The sequence below is a fragment of the Penicillium expansum genome, assembly GCF_000769745.1.
Source record: "Penicillium expansum strain MD-8 chromosome Unknown contig224, whole genome shotgun sequence".
NCBI classification, from domain to species: Eukaryota; Fungi; Ascomycota; class Eurotiomycetes; order Eurotiales; family Aspergillaceae; genus Penicillium; species Penicillium expansum.
Window position 1 is genome coordinate 839,056 of NW_015971275.1, and position 19,765 is coordinate 858,820.

Genomic DNA, 19,765 nt, shown 5'->3' on the forward strand with positions numbered 1-19,765 from the left:
CTGAAGATTTATTTATCCAATTAGCTATAGAACCCCGGAGTGACTGAAGTAGACTTACCAATATGTGGGGTTAGATACTGGATCATTGCGGGGAAAATCATGCCTCCTGTACTCGTTCCTGTGGCAGCAGCTGTGAGGGCAAATACTCGGTAGCGCACAAAGTATGTCGAGATCAATGTCACAGTAGGCAGCCACAGAGACCCTGACCGATGCCAATGCAAAGTCCCTGGGCCAGGAAGATCTGCCAGTATTCCACGGCCAGACTTGTCATAAAGGTCCCGATAACCAACAGCAGCCCGCCTAGGGCTACCACTGGTCTTGCCAATCCAGCATCTGTCGCGCGGCCAGAGAGAGTCGAGATGAACAAAAGACAGAAGACTTGAAATCCACCAATCCACGAAATATCGGAGGGTATTCGTGGTAGCGTAGATTCATAATGATTTTGGAATACCCCGAAACTGGAGGCGTAGCCCCAAGTCAGGGCTACCACCAAGTGTCCCGCAACGACCTGAGCCCAGGCGTGAAATCCGCCGTCGGGAGGTGGTGATAGTGGTGCATTTGACGTATTCCTCATGGGCGCACTGGTCATCTGGCTATTGTTCTCTTTCTCTTCGTCAGTCACAATTGTTCCAGACGCATATGCTGGCATCTTTCCTAGTAATTGTTGACAAGCCAGGCAAGTGTTACTCTCGGTAGAAAGAGAAAAAAGCACCCTTAACAAGAGTAGATTAAACCGGACTTAATGTCGTTCGATGAATTCATCCTATCTCGTGAACTGGAAAAGAAAATCTGGCTTATTCCGGCGTACCATATGGCTGATAGAGCAACTCGAATAAACCTGCTGCGTGTAGTATGTTACATAGACTTTACACGGCTATTATGAGATCATTTTATGGAGGGTGTCAAGTTAATACTAGAGAAGCTGGTAATTAGATAGATAGATGATTGGAGGTTTTGGAATCGTTTGAGTAAAATATCTGTCCTCAGTCACAGAAATACAGTCGAGTCCTTTCTCTACGGTTGTTGCCTCTAAATTAGTAGCATATTCCGATTTATACGACCTGCATTGCCTGCTTTCACCTATCATAGTGTGGTTTTGAGACAGTGGGCCGACATCGACCGTTGATACTGTGATCACAGTGCTAGTAAATCGAGCGATATCAACAGCTAGGAATACTTCTAGCTGTATGACTGGCGTACTAGTCTAATGTTAGAGGAAACACACGAGGGGGGTTGCATGCGGTAGTTCAGAGGCGGAGATTATCGGGCGATGGTCATCTTAAGCCCGCGGGCGGTGTATGAGATGATGTGAAGCAAGTTAGAAGAGATAAGGTATCTCGACTGCTAAATATGTCCCTTTAGCCTCACTTTCCCGTTATAATTATCGTACATTAAGCTTGCATTTATTAATGAACGAAGGAGGAGATTCTAAACTTGGAAATGTTGAGGTGATATTGGAAAATGCCTACTGTATTTAGACCGCCCTTCTTGTGTTGGAATCTGCCGGCAGAAACTCTAAGTTATTCGCGACTCTTATCCGTCGCGTCGTTGTCCAACCCATCGCCTCGACACTCATGACTCTTGGACCTTTCGTTATTTGCCAATTTTTACGATAAAGACACTGAAAAATCTCCCAACAATGGATGCCCCGCACCCGGTTGTTGCTCAGCTCGCTGAGGATGCTCGTAGTGAGAGCATGGGCTCCCAGAATTCCCAGACTGCGAAGGAGTAGGCGCATTCCCCCAATACTATCCCCCACATAAGGAAAGTGATCATACTAACCGAATCCAGATTTATTGAGTCCCAGCTCCAACTAGAGGCAGATGCGCGCGAGGCTCTTCCTTATGTGAGTATCTCGACAAAACAGGTGGCGCGCGACTTGTTCCACAGCTGACCCATTGACTTTAGGCCTTTGACTCTTGCACATATGATCTCGGACCATTGCGACAGGTGCTCTTTGCCTGCCTCACCTGTAATCCTCCCCCTAACGACCCCAACGAATCCTACACTGCCGCGGCTGTCTGTTACTCGTGTTCGATCGCTTGTCACGGCGAGCATACCCTAGTCGAGCTCTTCAACAAGCGCAACTTTGTCTGCGACTGTGGAACCACCCGTTTGCCATCATCTTCCTGCTGCACACTCCGTGAAGATCCCACAACCGGCAAGAAGGGTGTACACTCCCAAAAGGCTGCAGCAGGCAACACATACAACCACAACTTTCGCAATCAGTTCTGTGGCTGCGGCGAACAGTACGATGCGTATTCAGAAAAGGGCACAATGTACCAGTGCCTTGGACTTGGCACCGTCGAGACCGGAGGCTGTGGCGAGGACTGGTGGCACCCGGAGTGTCTCATCGGCTTGTCGCGTGATTGGAACAAGGCTGCCCCCAAGGTCAATGGACTCGGCGGCGGTGATGCCACAAATGACGCTTCAGTCGAGGAAGAAGAAGACCTCCTCCCACCTGGGTTTCCCGCAGAGGATGATTTCGACCATCTGATCTGTTTCAAGTGCATCGACTCTAACCCCTGGATCAAGCCCTATGCGGGCACTCCTGGATTCTTGCCGCCAGTCTTCCGGGAAGGTGGACTCAAGAAGGCCGCAAATGTGACTGAGGATCCCTCTGTACCAGCCACTGAGCCCAAGGAGACCGAACACAAGGTGACTGAACACAAGGAGACCGAATCTAAGAATCCGGAGAAGGCTGAACACTCAAAGAAGCGCAAGGCAGATGATGAGGGGCCCACTGAAGGAGAGCCTGTTGCTAAGCGAACCAAAGAAGAAGAAGAAGGAGCTCCTGTCGAGGAACAGCTATCGAAGGTCGTGAAAGAAGAGGAGCCTACTAAGGAAGAAAATGACACTCCTACCAAGCCCTCTCCCCCTAAGCACACCGAGCTCCCCGAATCCACTCCAATGGAGTCGTTCTCTCTTTTTGCCTTGGATGATTTCCATAGTCAACTGTGCCGCTGCGCAGAGTGCTTCCCCAAGCTTGTTCCCCACCCTCAGCTTCGTGAAGAAGAAGATACATATGAGCCTCCCATGTCTGACGACGGCCAAGATAATGGTGCCGCAAGTGTTGGTACGGGAAGCATTTACGACCGCGGCGAGGCAGCACTCAACAACATGGACCGGGTGCGCGCGATCGAGGGCGCAATGGCATACAACCATCTGCGTGACAAACTCAAGGTGTTCTTGCAGCCCTTTGCGGAGAGCGGACAGGCTGTCAGTGCGGAAGATATCAAAGGCTACTTTGAGGCGCTGCGTGGTGATGAGCAGGGCATCAAAGATGCCGCTAACCACGCTTCTACTGTGGGTGGTGATGGCAAGGATGATACCAGCGGAGACAAGCGATGCGAACAGAACGGTAAGTGACTATCAATCCCTTGTCTTATTTTCCGACAATGATCACTAACTCTTCGCTTCAATGACAGGGCACTGATTATCTTTTTACGCAATCCTTTTCATCTTCTCGGCGTTATCATCATCGGGTCCTATCTGGGGGTTTTCGGGGATAGGTTCAACATGTACGATATTTTGCAAATATGGGATTGGAAATGGGCAATGATGGGAGGGGAGTGGGTATGAGTACAAATGGCGCATCTAAGGCAATTGAAATGATTATTATCTAGCAGAGCTCGAATGACTCCTCGAAATTGGGAACAATCCACATTTATAATACAAAATACATAGTGGTCTTATAGCCCCCAGGGCTGAATGGCCACCAAATCCCGCGTAAATCATCATGATGCAATTTTGCTAATTATCGTAACGCTAACACCGAATTAAATGTATGATGTGGATATCATGGCCAGCCTGTCCACGCGCCGCAAAATATGATCAACACAGATATGCAGCAAGCAAATGAAAAGATTACTCCTTGAGGCGCTTGGAAGCCCTCATAATCGAATCATCTGGTAGTCCACTCCGTTTGGTGCCCGGTAGACTGCCGGTGCGAATATCATTGTCATCTTGGGTGACCCGACGGTGTGGGTATTTGCCCTCGATACCCTCGAAGCAGTTGCCACTGATGGGGCCGCCATTGGTAAAGTATGGGTGCTCAAGGGCTTGCTCGGCGGTGATGCGTTTTACCGGGTCATATTCAAGCATACGCGATAGAAGATCGAATCCATCTGCACCGGGAGTGCCGGCACTGGAGGTGGACGCGTATCCACCGTTTTTCAAACAGCTTTGGTACCAGCCCTCCAGATTAGAGCCGCGATGGAAATGTGAAGGTTGGCGGTGGAGCACAAGGGACTGGAGTTGGGAATATTCAGGCATGGAGGCTAGACCTGGCCAGGATTCTTTGCGAGGAAGACCGAGGATTTCGACAATCTTCATCATTTGGTTGCGTTGGAAGGGGACTGTTTTCTTGCTATCCATTTTGGCTTCTTCACCTTTGAAAATTGGACGTAGCGAGAGTAGTTCGGCGAAGATGCATCCTATTGCCCACATATCGACGGCAGGAGTATAGTGCCGGCTCCCCATGAGCAGCTCGGGTGCACGGTACCAGATTGTGACGACGACTTTGTCGCCCGAGAACAGTGAGTTGAGTGGCTTGTAGAACAGACGTGCTAAACCCAAGTCGCCGATGCGAATAGCACCGCTTGAGGTGACGAGGATATTGGCTGGTTTCAAATCACGATGCAGGACCCAGTTGGTATGAAGATAGAGCAGTCCATTCAACAACTGGAACATGATAGACCGGACCATGGGTGCTGGAATAGCATGTCGTTGAGGCTGGGTGTGATGATGAATGATCTGCAGCAAATCATGCTCCGTGTATTCAAATACCATGAAGATGCATTTATCCTCTAGAATGATCTCTTCTAGTTGGACAACATTGGCATGTGAGAGTTCAGTACACAATGCCATTTCACGGATAGCTGACTGCGACAGACCCGTGTACTGGATAGTTTCACCTTCCTTGTCGGGCTTGAATCTGGACGAGGTTAGAATGAAGAAGAAATCAAATGCTGGAGGACTTTTTACTTCTTGATTGCAAACTCTCCTTTCTTGCCATTTTTGCCAACGGCCTTGTATACTCGGCCGTAGGTACCGCTGCTGATGAAGCCTACTATATTATACCGATCTCGGACCCGGACTTTGCTGGTATACCCACCGGGTCTTCTTGCTTCAATGGCATCTGTATAAATACCCGGTTAGCATATTTTAGTTGCCAGATTGAGAATCGAATGCGTTGGCGAGAATCCATTCCAATTGCAAACTAGCACCACAGAGACAAAATCACCACAAAGAATCAAAGGGAAAGAGTTACCACGAGAATAGAATCCTCCAGAATTCAAGAAAGGGAAACCTTTTCCAAACATGATGGAAAGACAGAAAACGACAAGGCGTTACACCAAGGAATCACGAGTAACCAGATTCAAGGAAGATATATAATTACCATCGACAGTAGCCTGGAGACTCCGTTTCAAGTTACCGACTCTGGTTCGCGAGAGAGAGCCGGAGGAAGAGGGCGGGTTTGTCAGACTCATTTGTGGATCAGAATGGGCCGGTGATGTTGTCACTCCATTGGTGGAGAGATACCTTCTCCACGGTTTCCAGTTCTTTGAATATAAAAAAGAAAACGAAAAGATCAGAGAGGTATTCAAAGGTATTGTCTGAAATGTACAACGCGATAAGTTCAGTCGAGTCAACGCTTAGTCAGATCACATGTCGGTTCTGTGCCCAGGTGGAAAGGTTGTAGCTTCGACTTCTTGTAGCTTTCAACTCCTCAACTCAACTGGTTCAAGTCATTTCTAAATCGTGAAGGACCCTATGTGCTAAATTCAATGTGAAATTTGACTACCTAGGCAGACATTTCTCGTCTGACCAACCTGTCCTCAGATCATCTTATCTCTACCTACTGCGATCGGCAAACGTCATCTTGAGCACCAGATCTCCTCTTAACGTACCTTCAATCCGTCCCGGGGTCGCCCATTGACCTAGAATTTGTCCCAGAATGGTTTTGGGTGCATCGACCCAGTCGAGGGTTACACCATACCTGATATATCTCGTGTTTGTTGTCACGCTTGGCCCCCTTCAATTTGGCTTCCATCTGGTACGATACCGCCCCCTCCATTTGTACAGAATATTACTGATACATGGATTCCCCAGGCAGAGCTTAATGCCCCCAAAGCCGTGATAACATGCGAACGTCAAGGAATTCATTCTTCGGGCATCACTTTTCATGGTCTACCGCAATGCTTCCCTATGACCCCATCACAATTCGGCCTCGTCTCTTCAATCTACACGCTCGGTGGCTTACTTGGAGCCCTGCTGGCAGGACCCATCGCGACCAAATACGGACGTCTGGTTGCATTACGAGCAACCACGATATTCTTTATTCTGGGACCTGTGGCGGAGACACTTGCGCCGGTGATTTCCGTCTTGAGTCTTGGTAGATTCCTCTCTGGAATTGGCTCTGGTGCTGCAATTGTGGTTGGCCCTATCTACATTTCGGAAATCGCTCCACCCAGTGCTCGGGGCCTCTTCGGTGCTTTCACTCAGATTATGACCAATGTCGGTATTCTGTTAACACAATCCCTGGGATACTTCTGGAGCGAAGCAAGCCTCTGGAGACTCATATTGGCTGTGGCCGGAATCGTTGGTGCTCTGGAGCTTTTGGGGCTTTTCTTGGTACCGGAAAGTCCTCCATGGCTCGCGGAAAACGAAAAGATCAGTCAGGCACGCCGGGTCCTGCAGCGGATCCGTGGTCGGGATGCCGACATTGAAGCGGAGATTGCGAGCTGGAGGACCACGGATGCGCCTGTATCTGGCGAGGAAGAGTCCTTGCTCTCTCCATCTGGCGAGACGCCGCCTAACAAGCCTGTAGTCACATTTATGCAGGTTGTGAAAGATCCCTACTACCGCCCAGCTATTATTGCTGTGGTTGGTGTGATGGTCGCTCAGCAACTCACCGGGATGAACAGCATTGTTATGTACAGCGTGTCATTATTACAAAGTATCTTACCAACGACCGCTGCACTACTCACGGTAATGATATCTGCGGTTAATCTCGTGATCACGCTGGCGTGCTCTCCACTGCCCGACCGCATTGGCCGAAAGTTGTGCCTGATTTTGAGTATCTGCGGTATGGGCTGCAGTTCTGTACTTCTCGCGATAAGTATCTACATGAACGCTAAGATCTTGACGGCGATCGCTGCCTTACTTTTTGTGGCATGTTTTGCGGTCGGACTGGGCCCGGTCCCCTTCATCCTAGCCTCCGAGCTTGTTGGGCCCGAGGCTGTCGGTGCGGCACAAAGCTGGGCGCTGGGCGCCAACTGGATCGCAACCTTTGTGGTGGCACAATTCTTCCCAGTGCTTGATAATGTCCTTGGTGGTCGTGGACAGGTATACTGGGTGTTTGCAGCTATGGCCGGGTTGCTTGGGGCCTTCATCTATCAATTTGTACCGGAAACCAAGGGCAAAGCTAATGCCGATGAGGTTTGGGGACGAACAGACCGACGACAAGACTGACTTTAGATTTTGTCTTCTTCTAGAACGTTCATAGCACCGTAATATCTAAAGAATTTCCTACAATATACATGTTGTATACGATGCGGGGTACTGCATTTCGTGCAGCCTTACGGAGTACATTGCATACAGGGTGTTTTTTTAAATTAAAGAGATACATGTATCCAGGGCATCGCCAAGTATACAATAGGCATCCATTTTTTCTCATTCTCCTACCCTGTAATAACTTGCGGTGTGGAGTTCTCTTTTGATATCGACCCCCCAGTTGCCCCCAATTCGCAGTGTTTCTCCCACTTTTCCCCTCAAGTTTCCCTAAATTTCCATTAAAATCTTATGATCTAACGATCTAACCTTCAACAATTTGAACCAATCCCTGTTTATGAAAATACCGGTCAGAACTTGGAAATTACAGTGGGTAATTCCGTTTCTTGGCCTGTGATCGACCCGGAACACAACCAGCGGATCGTCGATCGACGTCTGGGGTCTCTTCGACGTCAACAATTGTGTTGACCAGGGGGGGGGCAAGCCACCCGCCCAACACTTTTTTTGTCTTTCTTTTCTTCTTCTTTTAATTTATTTTCACTTTTGTGTACATCCGCAATGGTCCGGTTGGCATTACCCCAACGGTTGAGCTCGCACCTTTCCGCGAGGAGCGCGTCGTCGACTCCCGGACAGAGCAGAAGCACCAGTCCTCTACGATCAGCCGAAACCAAACCTCTGCTCCTCAAGGTTTCAGTGATCCGGGTAAGTATTGAGCAATCGTGTAACCTTCTTATAACCTCATGGGCTCCTTGGCTGATTTCAATGGTTTCATTAGGGACGCAACCTCGCAGCCAAAGATCGAGGTGGCACGAGCGACCCAGTGAGCACCATTCCAACAAAGACAATTCGAACCGCGACCGCTTACATGTTGTACAGTATTTGGTGGTGACATTAGGAGATGCGAGGCAATCGACACCGACCATATTCAAGACTCTGAACCCGGAATGGAACGTCTCGTTCGACATGCCCGTGATGGGCGTGCCACTGTTGGAAGCTATATGCTGGGATCATGATCGGTTCGGCAAGGATTACCTGGGCGAATTTGATATTGCATTGGAGGACATCTTTGCCGATGGCCAGGTGAACCAACAGGTGAGTGAAGGGACACGTTGCTCGGACAATTGGGGCTCCTGCTAACTTGGATTCCATAGCCCAAATGGTACACTTTAAATTCCAAGCGGAAGACGTCCAAAAGGAAAGACAGCACTGTGTCGGGCGAGATCCTGTTGCAGTTCTCGCTCGCCGATTCTGCGAACCCCATTGCCACGCCGCCGGACATATTCGGCAAGTTCAAGAAATTGGTATACTCGGGTGATGAGGATGATCAAATCCCTCAGATCCCTCCCGCCGATTTTGATGACTTGGAACGGGACGATGAAACCTCTGATGAGGCCGATGATCAGGCAGGTGGTCCAGAAGGGGGGGAAAAGCGTCGCCGGCGACTCCGGCTGGCTCGCTTGAGACGCAAGTCCCTAGCAGCTCGTGCCTACCAATTCTCAGGCTCGGGGACTGGGGTGCAGGGTATCGTTTTCATGGAAATTGTGAAGGTGACCGATCTGCCTCCTGAACGAAATGGTATGGATCATCCTCCTGCATGCAAAACGCTAGATGTTAATTGATGTTCTAGTAACACGGACATCGTTCGATATGGATCCTTTTGTCGTGACCTCTCTCGGAAGGAAGACCTTGAGAACCCCTGTCATCCGCCATAACCTGAACCCGGTGTATCATGAGAAAATGGTGTTCCAGGTGATGCGGCATGAACAGTCTTATACCATCAGCTTCACTGTGATAGATCGAGACAAGTTTTCGGGGAATGACTTTGTTGCCTCTGCAGGTTTCCCTCTACAAAATCTCGTTCAGTCTGGCCCAGAAGCAGACCCCGAGACGGGATTATATCAGTTTGTAGACGAGATGGAGGAAGCTGGTCCAACTACAGCTGCCAATTTTGGTACGCGATCTGGAGTTAGTCCCTCGCGATCCGGTACTAGCTCTTCACGATCTGGAGTCCGCCCTTCACACTCTTCCTCAAGTCTCTCCAAACTGGCTCGGCCTATAATAAAGACACGTCACTCCGCGACTTCAGTCTCAAGCCAATCGATGCTCGAAGCGCCAGCGCCAACTCTCCTTGCGCCCTCCTCCCTCCCAGAAGAAGGAATTTCAGAGACGGATAGTGCTGGCTCAATGCAGCCCTCCACGCTGAATATGTATGATGGCGAGTCGGCTCCTCCGCCTGACGAAGACGGCTTCAGATCTTATACTATTCCCCTCATGCTCAAGAATAGAGAACGGTGGGAAGACAAACATTCACCAGAGCTGCATGTCAAGGCAAAGTACCTGCCATACAGTGCTCTCCGACAGCAGTTCTGGAGGTTGATGCTTAGGCAATATGACGCTGATGATAGTGGTCGCATTGACAAGGTGGAGATGACGACAATGCTCGACACTCTCGGCTCAACGCTGAAGGAGTCAACGATTGACAGCTTCTTCGAGCGCTACAGCGCAGAGAATGAGGCTAATGAAACCGATGATCTGACATTCGACCAGGCAGTGGTTTGTCTCGAGGATACGCTTCAAGCCCTGCAGAAGAGAAATTCGATGGCTGCCCCCAGAGTGCCTTCACTTCCTCTGTCAAATGCTGGAAGTCAAGACAGTGAGCCATCAAGCAGCGACGAGAACATCCTGGAAACCAACACCGTTGCTGCCTCCAATACCGATCCGCAGAGAACATCTATTCCAACCCTGTCCAACGAAGAACAATCTAGCTCCGCTGATGAGTACCTACAGCCCGATGATCTCGCAGACGAGCGGGGTGAGGAGCACGTCGTCGAGATTCGTGAGTGCCCACTGTGCCACCAGCCACGTCTGGCGAAACGCTCTGATGCGGATATCATCACGCACATTGCCACGTGCGCAAGTCAGGACTGGCGTCAGGTTGACAACTTAGTCATGGGTGGCTTTGTGACTTCCAGCCAGGCACAGCGCAAGTGGTACTCCAAAGTCATCACAAAGATTTCATACGGCGGATACAAACTCGGAGCGAACTCGGCCAATATCCTTGTACAAGATCGCATCACAGGTCAGATCAACGAGGAACGCATGAGTGTATATGTACGACTTGGAATCCGGTTGTTGTATAAGGGCATTAAAAGTCGTGATATGGAAAAGAAGCGAAGTATGCAGCCCTTGGAGCTCAAGCTTACTTGTCTGACGAAGAGATATATTTACTAACAAATTCTACTAGTCCGCCGTGTGCTGCGCTCTTTGAGTGTCAAGCAGGGTCGCAAATATGACGACCCAGCCTCGGCATCTCAGATCAAAGACTTTATCAATTTCCACCAGTTGGACATGTCCGAAGTCCTGATGCCCCTGGAGAAGTTCCGCAATTTCAACGAATTTTTCTACCGTGCCCTCAAGCCTGAGGCCCGTCCATGCTCCGCTCCCGATGAGCCTAGGATCGTTGTGTCTCCCGCCGACTGTCGCTCAGTGGTATTTGACCGCTTGAGCGATGCAACCAGCATCTGGGTCAAGGGTCGCGAGTTCTCAATTGAAAGATTGTTGGGTAATGCTTACCCAGAGGATGCTGCTCGATACCGAAACGGTGGTGTTGGAGTGTTCCGTCTGGCACCTCAGGATTACCACCGTTTCCACATCCCCGTAGATGGTATCATGGGTGAACCCAAGACCATTGAGGGTGAATACTATACGGTGAATCCCATGGCGATCCGATCCGCCTTGGATGTCTACGGTGAAAACGTTCGCATTCTGGTCCCCATTGACTCTGTTGAGCATGGCCGAGTTATGGTTGTCTGCGTTGGTGCCATGATGGTCGGTAGCACAGTCATCACCCGGAAAGCCGGCGAGAAGGTTTCACGGGCTGAAGAGCTGGGCTACTTCAAATTCGGTGGTAGCACCCTTTTAGTGCTCTTTGAAGATGGCAGAGTCAATTTCGACAGGGACCTGGCAGACAACTCCAAGGGTGCCCTGGAAACTTTGGTAAGAGGTGACCCCTTTTTTATACTTGATCAATTGTATACTAACATCCCCTTCTCATTAGATCCGAGTTGGCATGTCCGTCGGACACAGCCCGGATATTCCTCAGTATGAGCCTGACATGCCCAAGAAGTCGGAGAATGTCACTGCCGAAGAGATGCAAGAAGCCAAGCGGCGCATCGAGGGCAGCCTGGCACCACCAAGCAAGACCTCCACCTTACTCAAGTCGATCCAATGATCTGTCTTTCTTTTTCTCTGGAGTGGACAGGGCTCAACTCCCACCGCTTTTTCTCACTGAACATATTGTTTTTCAACATCGGTGTCGGGGTGTTATTTGTATTCTGGTGAAAACATCATAGCGTTTATCTAGCAGCATCTGCGCATTGCGAGGATTGGGGGTAGAAGAGATGAGAGAGAGAGAGTTGCATTTTAGAGCCAGTCATACATTAACAGCGCTTCAATGGTTTTTATCATACGGATGAAAGTAGTAAAACAATAAAGTAGTGAAGTAGTCCAATTAGTCAAAGTAGAGGAGCATTGAAGTATAACGGTTAGTCCCAAAACAGACTAGCGCGGTCCCCACGCGCCCGACCAAAACAACCGCGTGCGAGAATCCAACCCACCACTCACACCCTAACCCGCCGCTCCCTTGCGTGTCTTTTTCGCGATTGAATTGAATAGGTCGCCTAATCTGCTGCTCTGTAGCTGCAGTTCTGAATTGGGATGCGACCCGCGCCTAACATTCCGCGAGCCGACTGACCCGACCTCAACTCAATCGTGCCACAACCTTATACACACACCAAGTACGCCATTGATTAGCATACCGTCTGGTTCGATAACCCCGTGTCAGACTCGATTAGCTGTTTAGGGGGATTATTTCGAGTCCGGCATTCATAACCACACGGGAATCGCGCTTGTTGTTTCTCCGGGAAGCCCTTTTTAACAGGGGTATTTGACTGGAGGACAGGACACCACAAGGCGATTAGTTGACACCAGAACGGGGGTGCTTGTTTTGCCACCCCTGTGTTTATTCCCAACCACAATAACCCCGCGTGAACCCCTCCTGACATGACAGTCACGGTCGTGGCGACCACAACGACCAAGACAAAGCGTCGCGAACCGCTGGGGACGATTGCAATGGCCGCTCCGAAGACACAATCGCGCTCTGCGAACGCGTCCAGCGGGACTGGAAAAGTCAAGGAACGAAGGACTACGCGACTCAGCGCAAGTAAACAAGAACTCGAGGAGAGCACAAACAAGCTAGGAAAGCGGCCAGCTGGTGAGTAATTTTCCAGGGTGAAAGCCGTTGAGCGAAGGTTGGAATAGATATTCTAATTTGTCTGTTTAGTGGCATACGAGGAGGATGCAGAAGGGTTCCAGTTCTCTCTACTACCATCAAAGAAGCCCAGGCCGTCAATCGAAGCGGTTCCAGAAAATCCCCGTTCAGATGTGGAAAATGCGCCTCCCAAGTCAACACCGAAAAGAGGACGGCCACGAAAAAAGCAAAGGGACGACGAGACCCCTTCAAGCGCGGTACCAGCAAAGGGGAAAAGCGTGGAGCTTCCAAGTAGGAGACCTACGAGGGGGCCTGCACAGACTACACACACAGAACCTGAATCTCAACCGACAAACACGATCCGCTCATCACGAGCCCGTAACAGCCCAGAGCACCAGCCCGAGACAAAGAAACCGAAGAAAGCAGGACGACCACCAAAAGCCAAACAGCAAGTGCAAGTGTCTGAGTCAAATGGATATAATTCTCCAGCACAACCGCCAGAGGGTACAAAGGTGGCGCTGCCGGTAGCCGATACTCCGGTGATTCAGCGAAATAAAGAGTTCAGAGGTGGAAAGGGTGATAAAAGCGATAAAGGGCGACGGCGAAGCAGTTTGAGTATGCGAGGGCGAAGGGCCAGTTTTTTAATCGACTCAGGGACATCAAATGGTAGGGTTCTTGGTCTGAGAGTGGCTATAAATGGCTGAATGCTGATTTTTTGACTCTTTTCCCGTACAGCGTTACCTCATCGAGAAGTTGGTACAGCGGATTTCTACAAACACATCGCCGATGACGGAATTCCGGAACCGCGAAGGATGCGGCAACTGTTGATTTGGTGTGCGACTCGTGCAATAGGGGAGAAGCCCTCAGGAGGCTCAAATTCGGACGATCAAAGTGCGCGCTTAGCAGGTACGTGGAAACCGTTGATTTGTGTGAGGGAGATTGCTTATCTGACCTTTTCCAGCGCGTGTAATTCAAGAGGAGCTTCTCCAGGATTTCTCGAGCAACTCGGAGCTTTCCAACTGGCTCGGCCGCGAAGATTTGAACCCTCCAGCCGTGGTTGTTAAAAAGCCGAACCCGCGAAACGTGCAAAATACAGAGAAGATCAAGGAATTGGAGGAGCATATACAGAAGTAAGTGCATCGCCGAGAGCTGTCACAGGTGTATAGGACTAACGAGCGCCCAGATTACACAAAGAAAGGCAATCTCTTAATGCGCTTCTTCGACAACCAGCGATCCCAAATGTCAAGGCTAAACCACAATCCGACAACCAACAAAAAGATAAGCAACCTTCACGTAAATCACAACGCGAAGAAATCGACCCCTCTCTCCTCGACCCCTCACAACAAGCCATACTTGAGTCTCTCAATCCCTCGAGTCAACCAGAAGGCGAATCCTCTACCCCATCCTCAACCCGACCACCTATCACTCCATCTGCCGTCTCTGCTCAATTATCGCGCATCACATCTGGGCTGGCACCGACTCTCGATGCCTTCGCAGCGGGTGTGCATGACATCGAACTATACCGCGCATCCGCAGATAATGTTTCATCCCGAATATTACGCATCTGCTCACAGCGACTGGAAGAGCGCGATACGCAGAATACGCAACGTCGTCTTGCAATGGAAGGCAACGATGACAAACACCCACCACCAACGAGAATTAAGGAGGATCTGGGTCTCATTCTGGGAGCACTTAGTCGAGTGGAAAGACGATAGAAAATACTATCCATATGTTTTCCCTGGGGGATTCCTCCTACGTATATTCTCAATAATCTGTTTTTCGGCGATTCGGCATCTGTTTTCCTTCTTTTTTTCTGTTTCCTACGGGAATTCACCATGAATGACTTGATTGATAGCGACGATCTTGATGAAACCCAGCCCAACAGCTTGGGATGGGGAAAGGCGCATTTACGGTGGCATTTCAATCGTTTGACAAGCTCGGAGTTTGGGGTTTGGGATTTGCAATTCTGAGATATCTGGTGCTCCATAAGGTGCATTCATTGAAACTGGATTTGAGACAGAGATTCGAGATGGGGTAAATAGGTAGTCAAGTACCTAATGCATGCCATCAATCATTGAACTGCTTTCTGTCATCCATAATACACGAAAGGCTTGATTTTATCTATAGACCTTCCAAGCTCCACTTAGCAGGATCTTGGGAGTCTTTACACCAAAGGACAGAAGGATTACCAATGAACCTGACTTAGATGATCAGAGGTCGCATCGGTTAGTACAATATCGCCAAGTAGCTTCATGGTAGTGTCCTGGGGGTATATATGTATTGGTTAGTCTACTCCATTTCTAAGAAAACATTGGTCGATTTCTCTTAAATTTTGAGTAAACAGATATCAAGCCTAGTAATATACTAGTAAACCATGGAAATACCGAATCGCGGACTTTGGAAGCACAGTGCGTGGCTTACATGCTATCGTTTCGGCTGGTGTATATAGTAAACCAAACCAAATTGCACACAAAATGACAAAAAGATCACATTGCTACTTTAGTCAATTGATATTTCAATATTTCGCTAAGATAAAAACACACAACGAGAAAGCTTAGACAATGCAGTTTTGTTCTTCCATCTCGATATTCAGATATGACACCCAGGATGAAGGATTAAGAGCATAAAAGGACAGGCACACGCGAAAAGACCTCGATGATTTTAGTCGTGACTCGTGAGAATCGTAGCTTCTATATATGTCCAGACGGAGAAGGTCGGGATAGTGAGTCAATATAGACTTGATCGGCGAGGACAATAGAGGGAATAAAAAATCGAGACGCAGCAAAGAGGCCAGTAGTCTTTGCATTCGCCAGTCTCATAAAACAGAAAACAATTAGAATACAACAAGTGAAATCCCGTTCCTTAGATTCGGGGTTCACGTATGCGAAATGTCCAAAAACCTCGATAGTCGAGCATGACGACAAAGCAATGCACGCAACACAAAAGAGAGATAAATGCAATAGAGGATAGAGAGTGGAAGATAGGAAATAGAGAATGGAGGTTGAAGGAAGAGACGATGGGGAGCTCCATGGACTAGAAACTGAACAATCCGCTTCGCTTCTTGCCCAGAGGATAAACCACCAAAGCAGCTAGGAAGAGGCCAACCGTCGTGCCGATAGCAACTTGGACCATGCCATATCCAATATCGAAAACGACCCCGTAGCTTTGGTTCCTGGCCTCGTCGGCTGATAGCTTCTTTGCCGCGTCGACAAATCCTTGTGTTCCATTATTCACAACCGCATAGGGAGACCGGGTCATTTCCTCCGCAGAAGTAATGCCCGATATCAGAGACCCGCTGGCCGCCAGACCGGACGGAACAAGAACAAAGATCGCCGGCAGCATTGCCGCAGCGGCGAGCCCATGTCGTAGACGGCTGTAGAAATTTCCCATTACACCAATAACAAAGGCGCCCAGGGCATTGGACACCTGGGTGTTGGAATAGAAGCGCTTGGCACTGAAGTAGTTGGTCACATAGCCAGCCAGAGAGATCACTATCATAATCGGCATTTGTTTCCACTTGGCGCGGTTGACGATCGCCAGACACACAGTGAAGAGGATCACGAACGGAAACCGCTGCAGGTACTCGTTGCGGATGGGGCTGGCAGGACATGTATACGCTGTTGAGGCCTGAGAGTCAAGAAGTCCGTAAACTGCAGTACCAATAGTAATACCAAACCCGAGGAACAGCGAGTATATGATAGCATAGACCATGCGAACAGACCCTGCAACTATACTGCGTGACTGGAGTTCCAGACTAGCACATAGTACGGTGTATCCTGGAAGGATGAGGGCGATAGCCGACTGTGCCAGGGCAGAAAAGCAGAACAGAGGTTCCCCATGGAATCTGATGCTTCCGAAGGCACGAGCAAGGAAAGATGTCAGGACTGCGGCAGAGATCTCAAACACATTCGAATATAAGCTCGATTTGGTTGACAGGATCAATTGTAACACTCCGAGAAGACACCCCAGTAGAAACGCCACGGGGATATCAACCGGTCGGGCATTGAAGGCAAATGGCCCAACAGATGCACTAGCACAGCCATGGGCGAAGATGAGGAACAGAATGTGAAATTTGCTCTGCTTCTTCGTAACCTCATCGAGCCGTTGTATTGCCTCTTCAACCCCGATGACATCGTGAATGACCTCCTTATAAATCTCATGCACATCGGCCAGCTTACCCAGGTCAATGCCTTGACTGGATCGGACGACCTTGACCTCTGTTGTGTGCGTGGAGGCATCGTCAAAGGAGATGATCATGCAGCCGGGTATATACAAAAACTGGCCATCAATCTGGATGACACGAGCTGTCATACGCATATATTCCTCCAATCGATGTGTTGGAGCTCCATACTTCATCAAAGCACGACAAAGCTGGATCAAATACCGTTGCCGAGACAGAAGCTCGGCGATATGAACAGTGATATGGATTTCGTCCTCAAGCGGAGGCTTGGGACGTGAGCGGCCTAGGCTCGGAATGGCAGCACCACTGCTGCGGGAGCGCGTGAGCATGGTAAAAGGAGAGCCAGAGCGGCGGGATGATCCGGCCATGGAAATGCTAGATCGAGCGGTTGATTTGTCGTACCACTTTCTTTGTGGTTTCCAAACAGAGTCTGGGGACATGCCGCGTCCGCTGAACTCAGAAGAGCTCCCCTGTCGAGAGCGCCCATAACGTCCTCGACCTTGGCGCTGGCTATAATGTGGCTGGTCGTAAAGCTTGAGCAGCGATGAAAGAATGCCTCCGCGGTGATTTGTTGTCCGTTCAGCAGACTCGAATGAGTTTGTGTCCTCACTGGTGGTGTCTTGGTCACTGGAGTGCAGACCAGGAGACTGAGGGCGAAGGCGAGTCAGGAAGTTGAGGTCTCGAGGTGACATTTGATGCACTAGATAATGGGCTTCGGAGGTGCGCGGTGTTGATCGCCCGTCTAAGATGTCCGCTTCATGTTCATCTATTAAGTTGTCGAAGAGTTGTTGTTTCTCGGGGAAGCTTATCACAGGGAATTTATCTCCATCTTCAGTCTGGTACACCACTTCAGCGGGGTTGGAGCCAATCGAAGACACTGAGCTGCATCGAGGGCTTTGCTTCGGAGAATTCTGGGGGTAATTGAGAAGGGATGCGAGCCTGTGGGCCCTTTCATGTGCGAAACAGATGGCACGCCCCTTGTCATGCGTACCCTGACCAAGCTCATATCCTCCTGACGTTCCTGGGGAGCTAGTCCTGGTGTTGATCGTCAAACCGGTAACACCTACTGACGCGCTAGTGTGATCATCTTTCACCTGTGGTACCAATTGGGAACTTGAGGAGATTTTTTCCTGGAACCCTGGAATGCTGGCAGTGGGTAATGGTCTTTGCGGCAGCTCGGTGCCCCTTTGATCCAGTCGGAATTCAATCATGGACCCAGTGGGTTGGTCTCTCGCCTCGGATTCGCTGGCCGTAAGCTTGATACGATTCGTGCTTTTCAGAATTCCTGCATTCCGATACTTGTCCTGTGCGCTAGCGTCACTGAAGCTTCGCACCTGAGACACTGACTGGCCTTGAAAGCTATCACTAAGCAGTGATGATGTAAAGAAATGCGACCTTGATAGGCTTGACGATCCTTCATCAGAGGCGCTGCGGGAGATCGGAAGGTCAAAATAACCTCCCGCCATTTTGGTGTAATCCTTTCTCTTCAAATTGGCATCTACTTCTTGGTTACTCAGTAGAGCTCACAGACCCCCTGGGTGACCGAGCTCTTGAATAAAAGCACGGGTAGTGCGGTTCATGTGCCCAAATGGTCAACTGTAACCCAGCAACAGTCAGCTATGTGAGATAACATGGGGAGAGCTCTTGTTGCTGGGACTTTGCGAGCTTCAACAATAGAACAGATAATGAGCTCACCTCGTTCAAAGCAGAAGCAACAAAAAAAGAGAAAAACACACTGTCACCAGCACAAAAAAGAACTGCATGCCAGGTCTAGAGCTTCTCGTGAAGGGGGGTTGAGGTCGGAGGAAGTCCCACCAGGAATGACAACTATGTCATGTGTACATAATTTAGACATAGGACATTGTATCGGAAAATAAGGACATATGCAACCTCGGAGGAAGGGGTAGGGAGAAAAGAAACCAGGCAAGGCAATTCAATATAAAAGAGACAGTGGACACGAAGTCTGGGATGCAGGAGTTCCCTCTATTTACGAGGATCCTCTCGGTCAATGACAGGACTAAAATAAAAAGAGAAATAAAGTCTTTTCCGGTTTGCTGGGCAGCACACGGACCATATCAAGAAGAGTCAGAAGCCCAATGAGACTGCATTGGAGGGGGATTTCTTTTTGGCCATGATTTCCCCGTGTAGCCGTAGAGGCGCCATCCCCCATGCCAGGTTCTCTCACGGGTTTTGCCATTTTGCCACGATGATCAATCAACTGGCAAGGTCCATGAGCAAGAGTGGAGGATAGGCCGGAATATGGAACTGACAGTCAGAATGGCGAATAGATACGGTACATTCCCCCTTGGCGGGTATTGCGGGAGATTAGCACATTAGTTGAGTGAGATCCGGTTCTCTGGCCTGAAATGGGATAGATTGTCATCACAGCCGACGTTCTGGGTCGTATATCATCGAACCTCACGGAATCTCGACCGTTGGCTGAGCAGAAGATCCCCCCCAAAGGAGAGAGGGACAGGGGGACCGAGCTCATTGTCAAAAAGACCAGGGGTTTCACAAGCCCATGAGGTCCCACAAATCTGCAGAGTCAAAAAGAATCTGATGGCCGCGTCAGGTCAAAGGGGTGTGTGTGTGGGTATCGAGACATTGGCTGAAGAGTGATCTTCACTATCCGAGATTGAAGAAGATCAGTGGAGCAACTCTTGTTTTTTTAGCGTGGATTTACCTTCTCATGTTGGCTAAGAAGTGATATCTGGTCTTATCTCTCTCCCCTTCTTTTTCTGTTTTCGTCCACATTGACGTATGAAAATGCGATTACGAACCAGTCCAAGTCATCCCTTGTG

General features: G+C 49.5%; 7 protein-coding genes across 7 annotated transcripts; 4 read left to right on the forward strand and 3 right to left on the reverse strand.

Moving 5' to 3' along the window:
* Positions 1-178: 178 nt before the first annotated feature.
* On the reverse strand, positions 179-649 carry PEX2_069340 (Major facilitator superfamily domain, general substrate transporter; the record flags this gene model as incomplete). Its single annotated transcript, XM_016744205.1, has 1 exon — positions 179-649. One exon carries the CDS (start codon positions 647-649, stop codon positions 179-181), a length of 471 nt encoding a protein of 156 aa, XP_016599918.1.
* A 990-nt stretch (positions 650-1,639) lies between these two features.
* Positions 1,640-3,369, forward strand: PEX2_069350 (putative metaphase-anaphase transition protein (Mlo2); the record flags this gene model as incomplete). The annotated part of the gene is made up of 3 exons (XM_016744206.1): positions 1,640-1,728; positions 1,792-1,846; positions 1,909-3,369. 3 exons carry the CDS (start codon positions 1,640-1,642, stop codon positions 3,367-3,369), a joined length of 1,605 nt encoding a protein of 534 aa, XP_016599919.1.
* Positions 3,370-3,867: 498 nt separating this feature from the next.
* ssn3 (cyclin-dependent serine/threonine protein kinase SSN3) lies at positions 3,868-5,492 on the reverse strand (the record flags this gene model as incomplete). The annotated part of the gene is made up of 3 exons (XM_016744207.1): positions 3,868-4,936; positions 4,987-5,140; positions 5,402-5,492. The coding sequence occupies 3 exons, from the start codon at positions 5,490-5,492 to the stop codon at positions 3,868-3,870; spliced, it is 1,314 nt and encodes a 437-aa protein (XP_016599920.1).
* A 467-nt stretch (positions 5,493-5,959) lies between these two features.
* Positions 5,960-7,476, forward strand: PEX2_069370 (putative MFS glucose transporter; the record flags this gene model as incomplete). Its single annotated transcript, XM_016744208.1, has 2 exons — positions 5,960-6,058; positions 6,115-7,476. 2 exons carry the CDS (start codon positions 5,960-5,962, stop codon positions 7,474-7,476), a joined length of 1,461 nt encoding a protein of 486 aa, XP_016599921.1.
* Positions 7,477-8,073: 597 nt separating this feature from the next.
* On the forward strand, positions 8,074-11,746 carry PEX2_069380 (putative phosphatidylserine decarboxylase Psd2; the record flags this gene model as incomplete). The annotated part of the gene is made up of 7 exons (XM_016744209.1): positions 8,074-8,217; positions 8,291-8,335; positions 8,392-8,607; positions 8,667-9,090; positions 9,143-10,690; positions 10,760-11,511; positions 11,573-11,746. The coding sequence occupies 7 exons, from the start codon at positions 8,074-8,076 to the stop codon at positions 11,744-11,746; spliced, it is 3,303 nt and encodes a 1,100-aa protein (XP_016599922.1).
* An 830-nt stretch (positions 11,747-12,576) lies between these two features.
* PEX2_069390 (Mis12-Mtw1 family protein) lies at positions 12,577-14,499 on the forward strand (the record flags this gene model as incomplete). Its single annotated transcript, XM_016744210.1, has 5 exons — positions 12,577-12,787; positions 12,857-13,399; positions 13,520-13,690; positions 13,746-13,914; positions 13,968-14,499. The coding sequence occupies 5 exons, from the start codon at positions 12,577-12,579 to the stop codon at positions 14,497-14,499; spliced, it is 1,626 nt and encodes a 541-aa protein (XP_016599923.1).
* A 1,318-nt stretch (positions 14,500-15,817) lies between these two features.
* PEX2_069400 (threonine/serine exporter family protein) lies at positions 15,818-18,430 on the reverse strand (the record flags this gene model as incomplete). Its single annotated transcript, XM_016744211.1, has 1 exon — positions 15,818-18,430. One exon carries the CDS (start codon positions 18,428-18,430, stop codon positions 15,818-15,820), a length of 2,613 nt encoding a protein of 870 aa, XP_016599924.1.
* Positions 18,431-19,765: the final 1,335 nt, after the last annotated feature.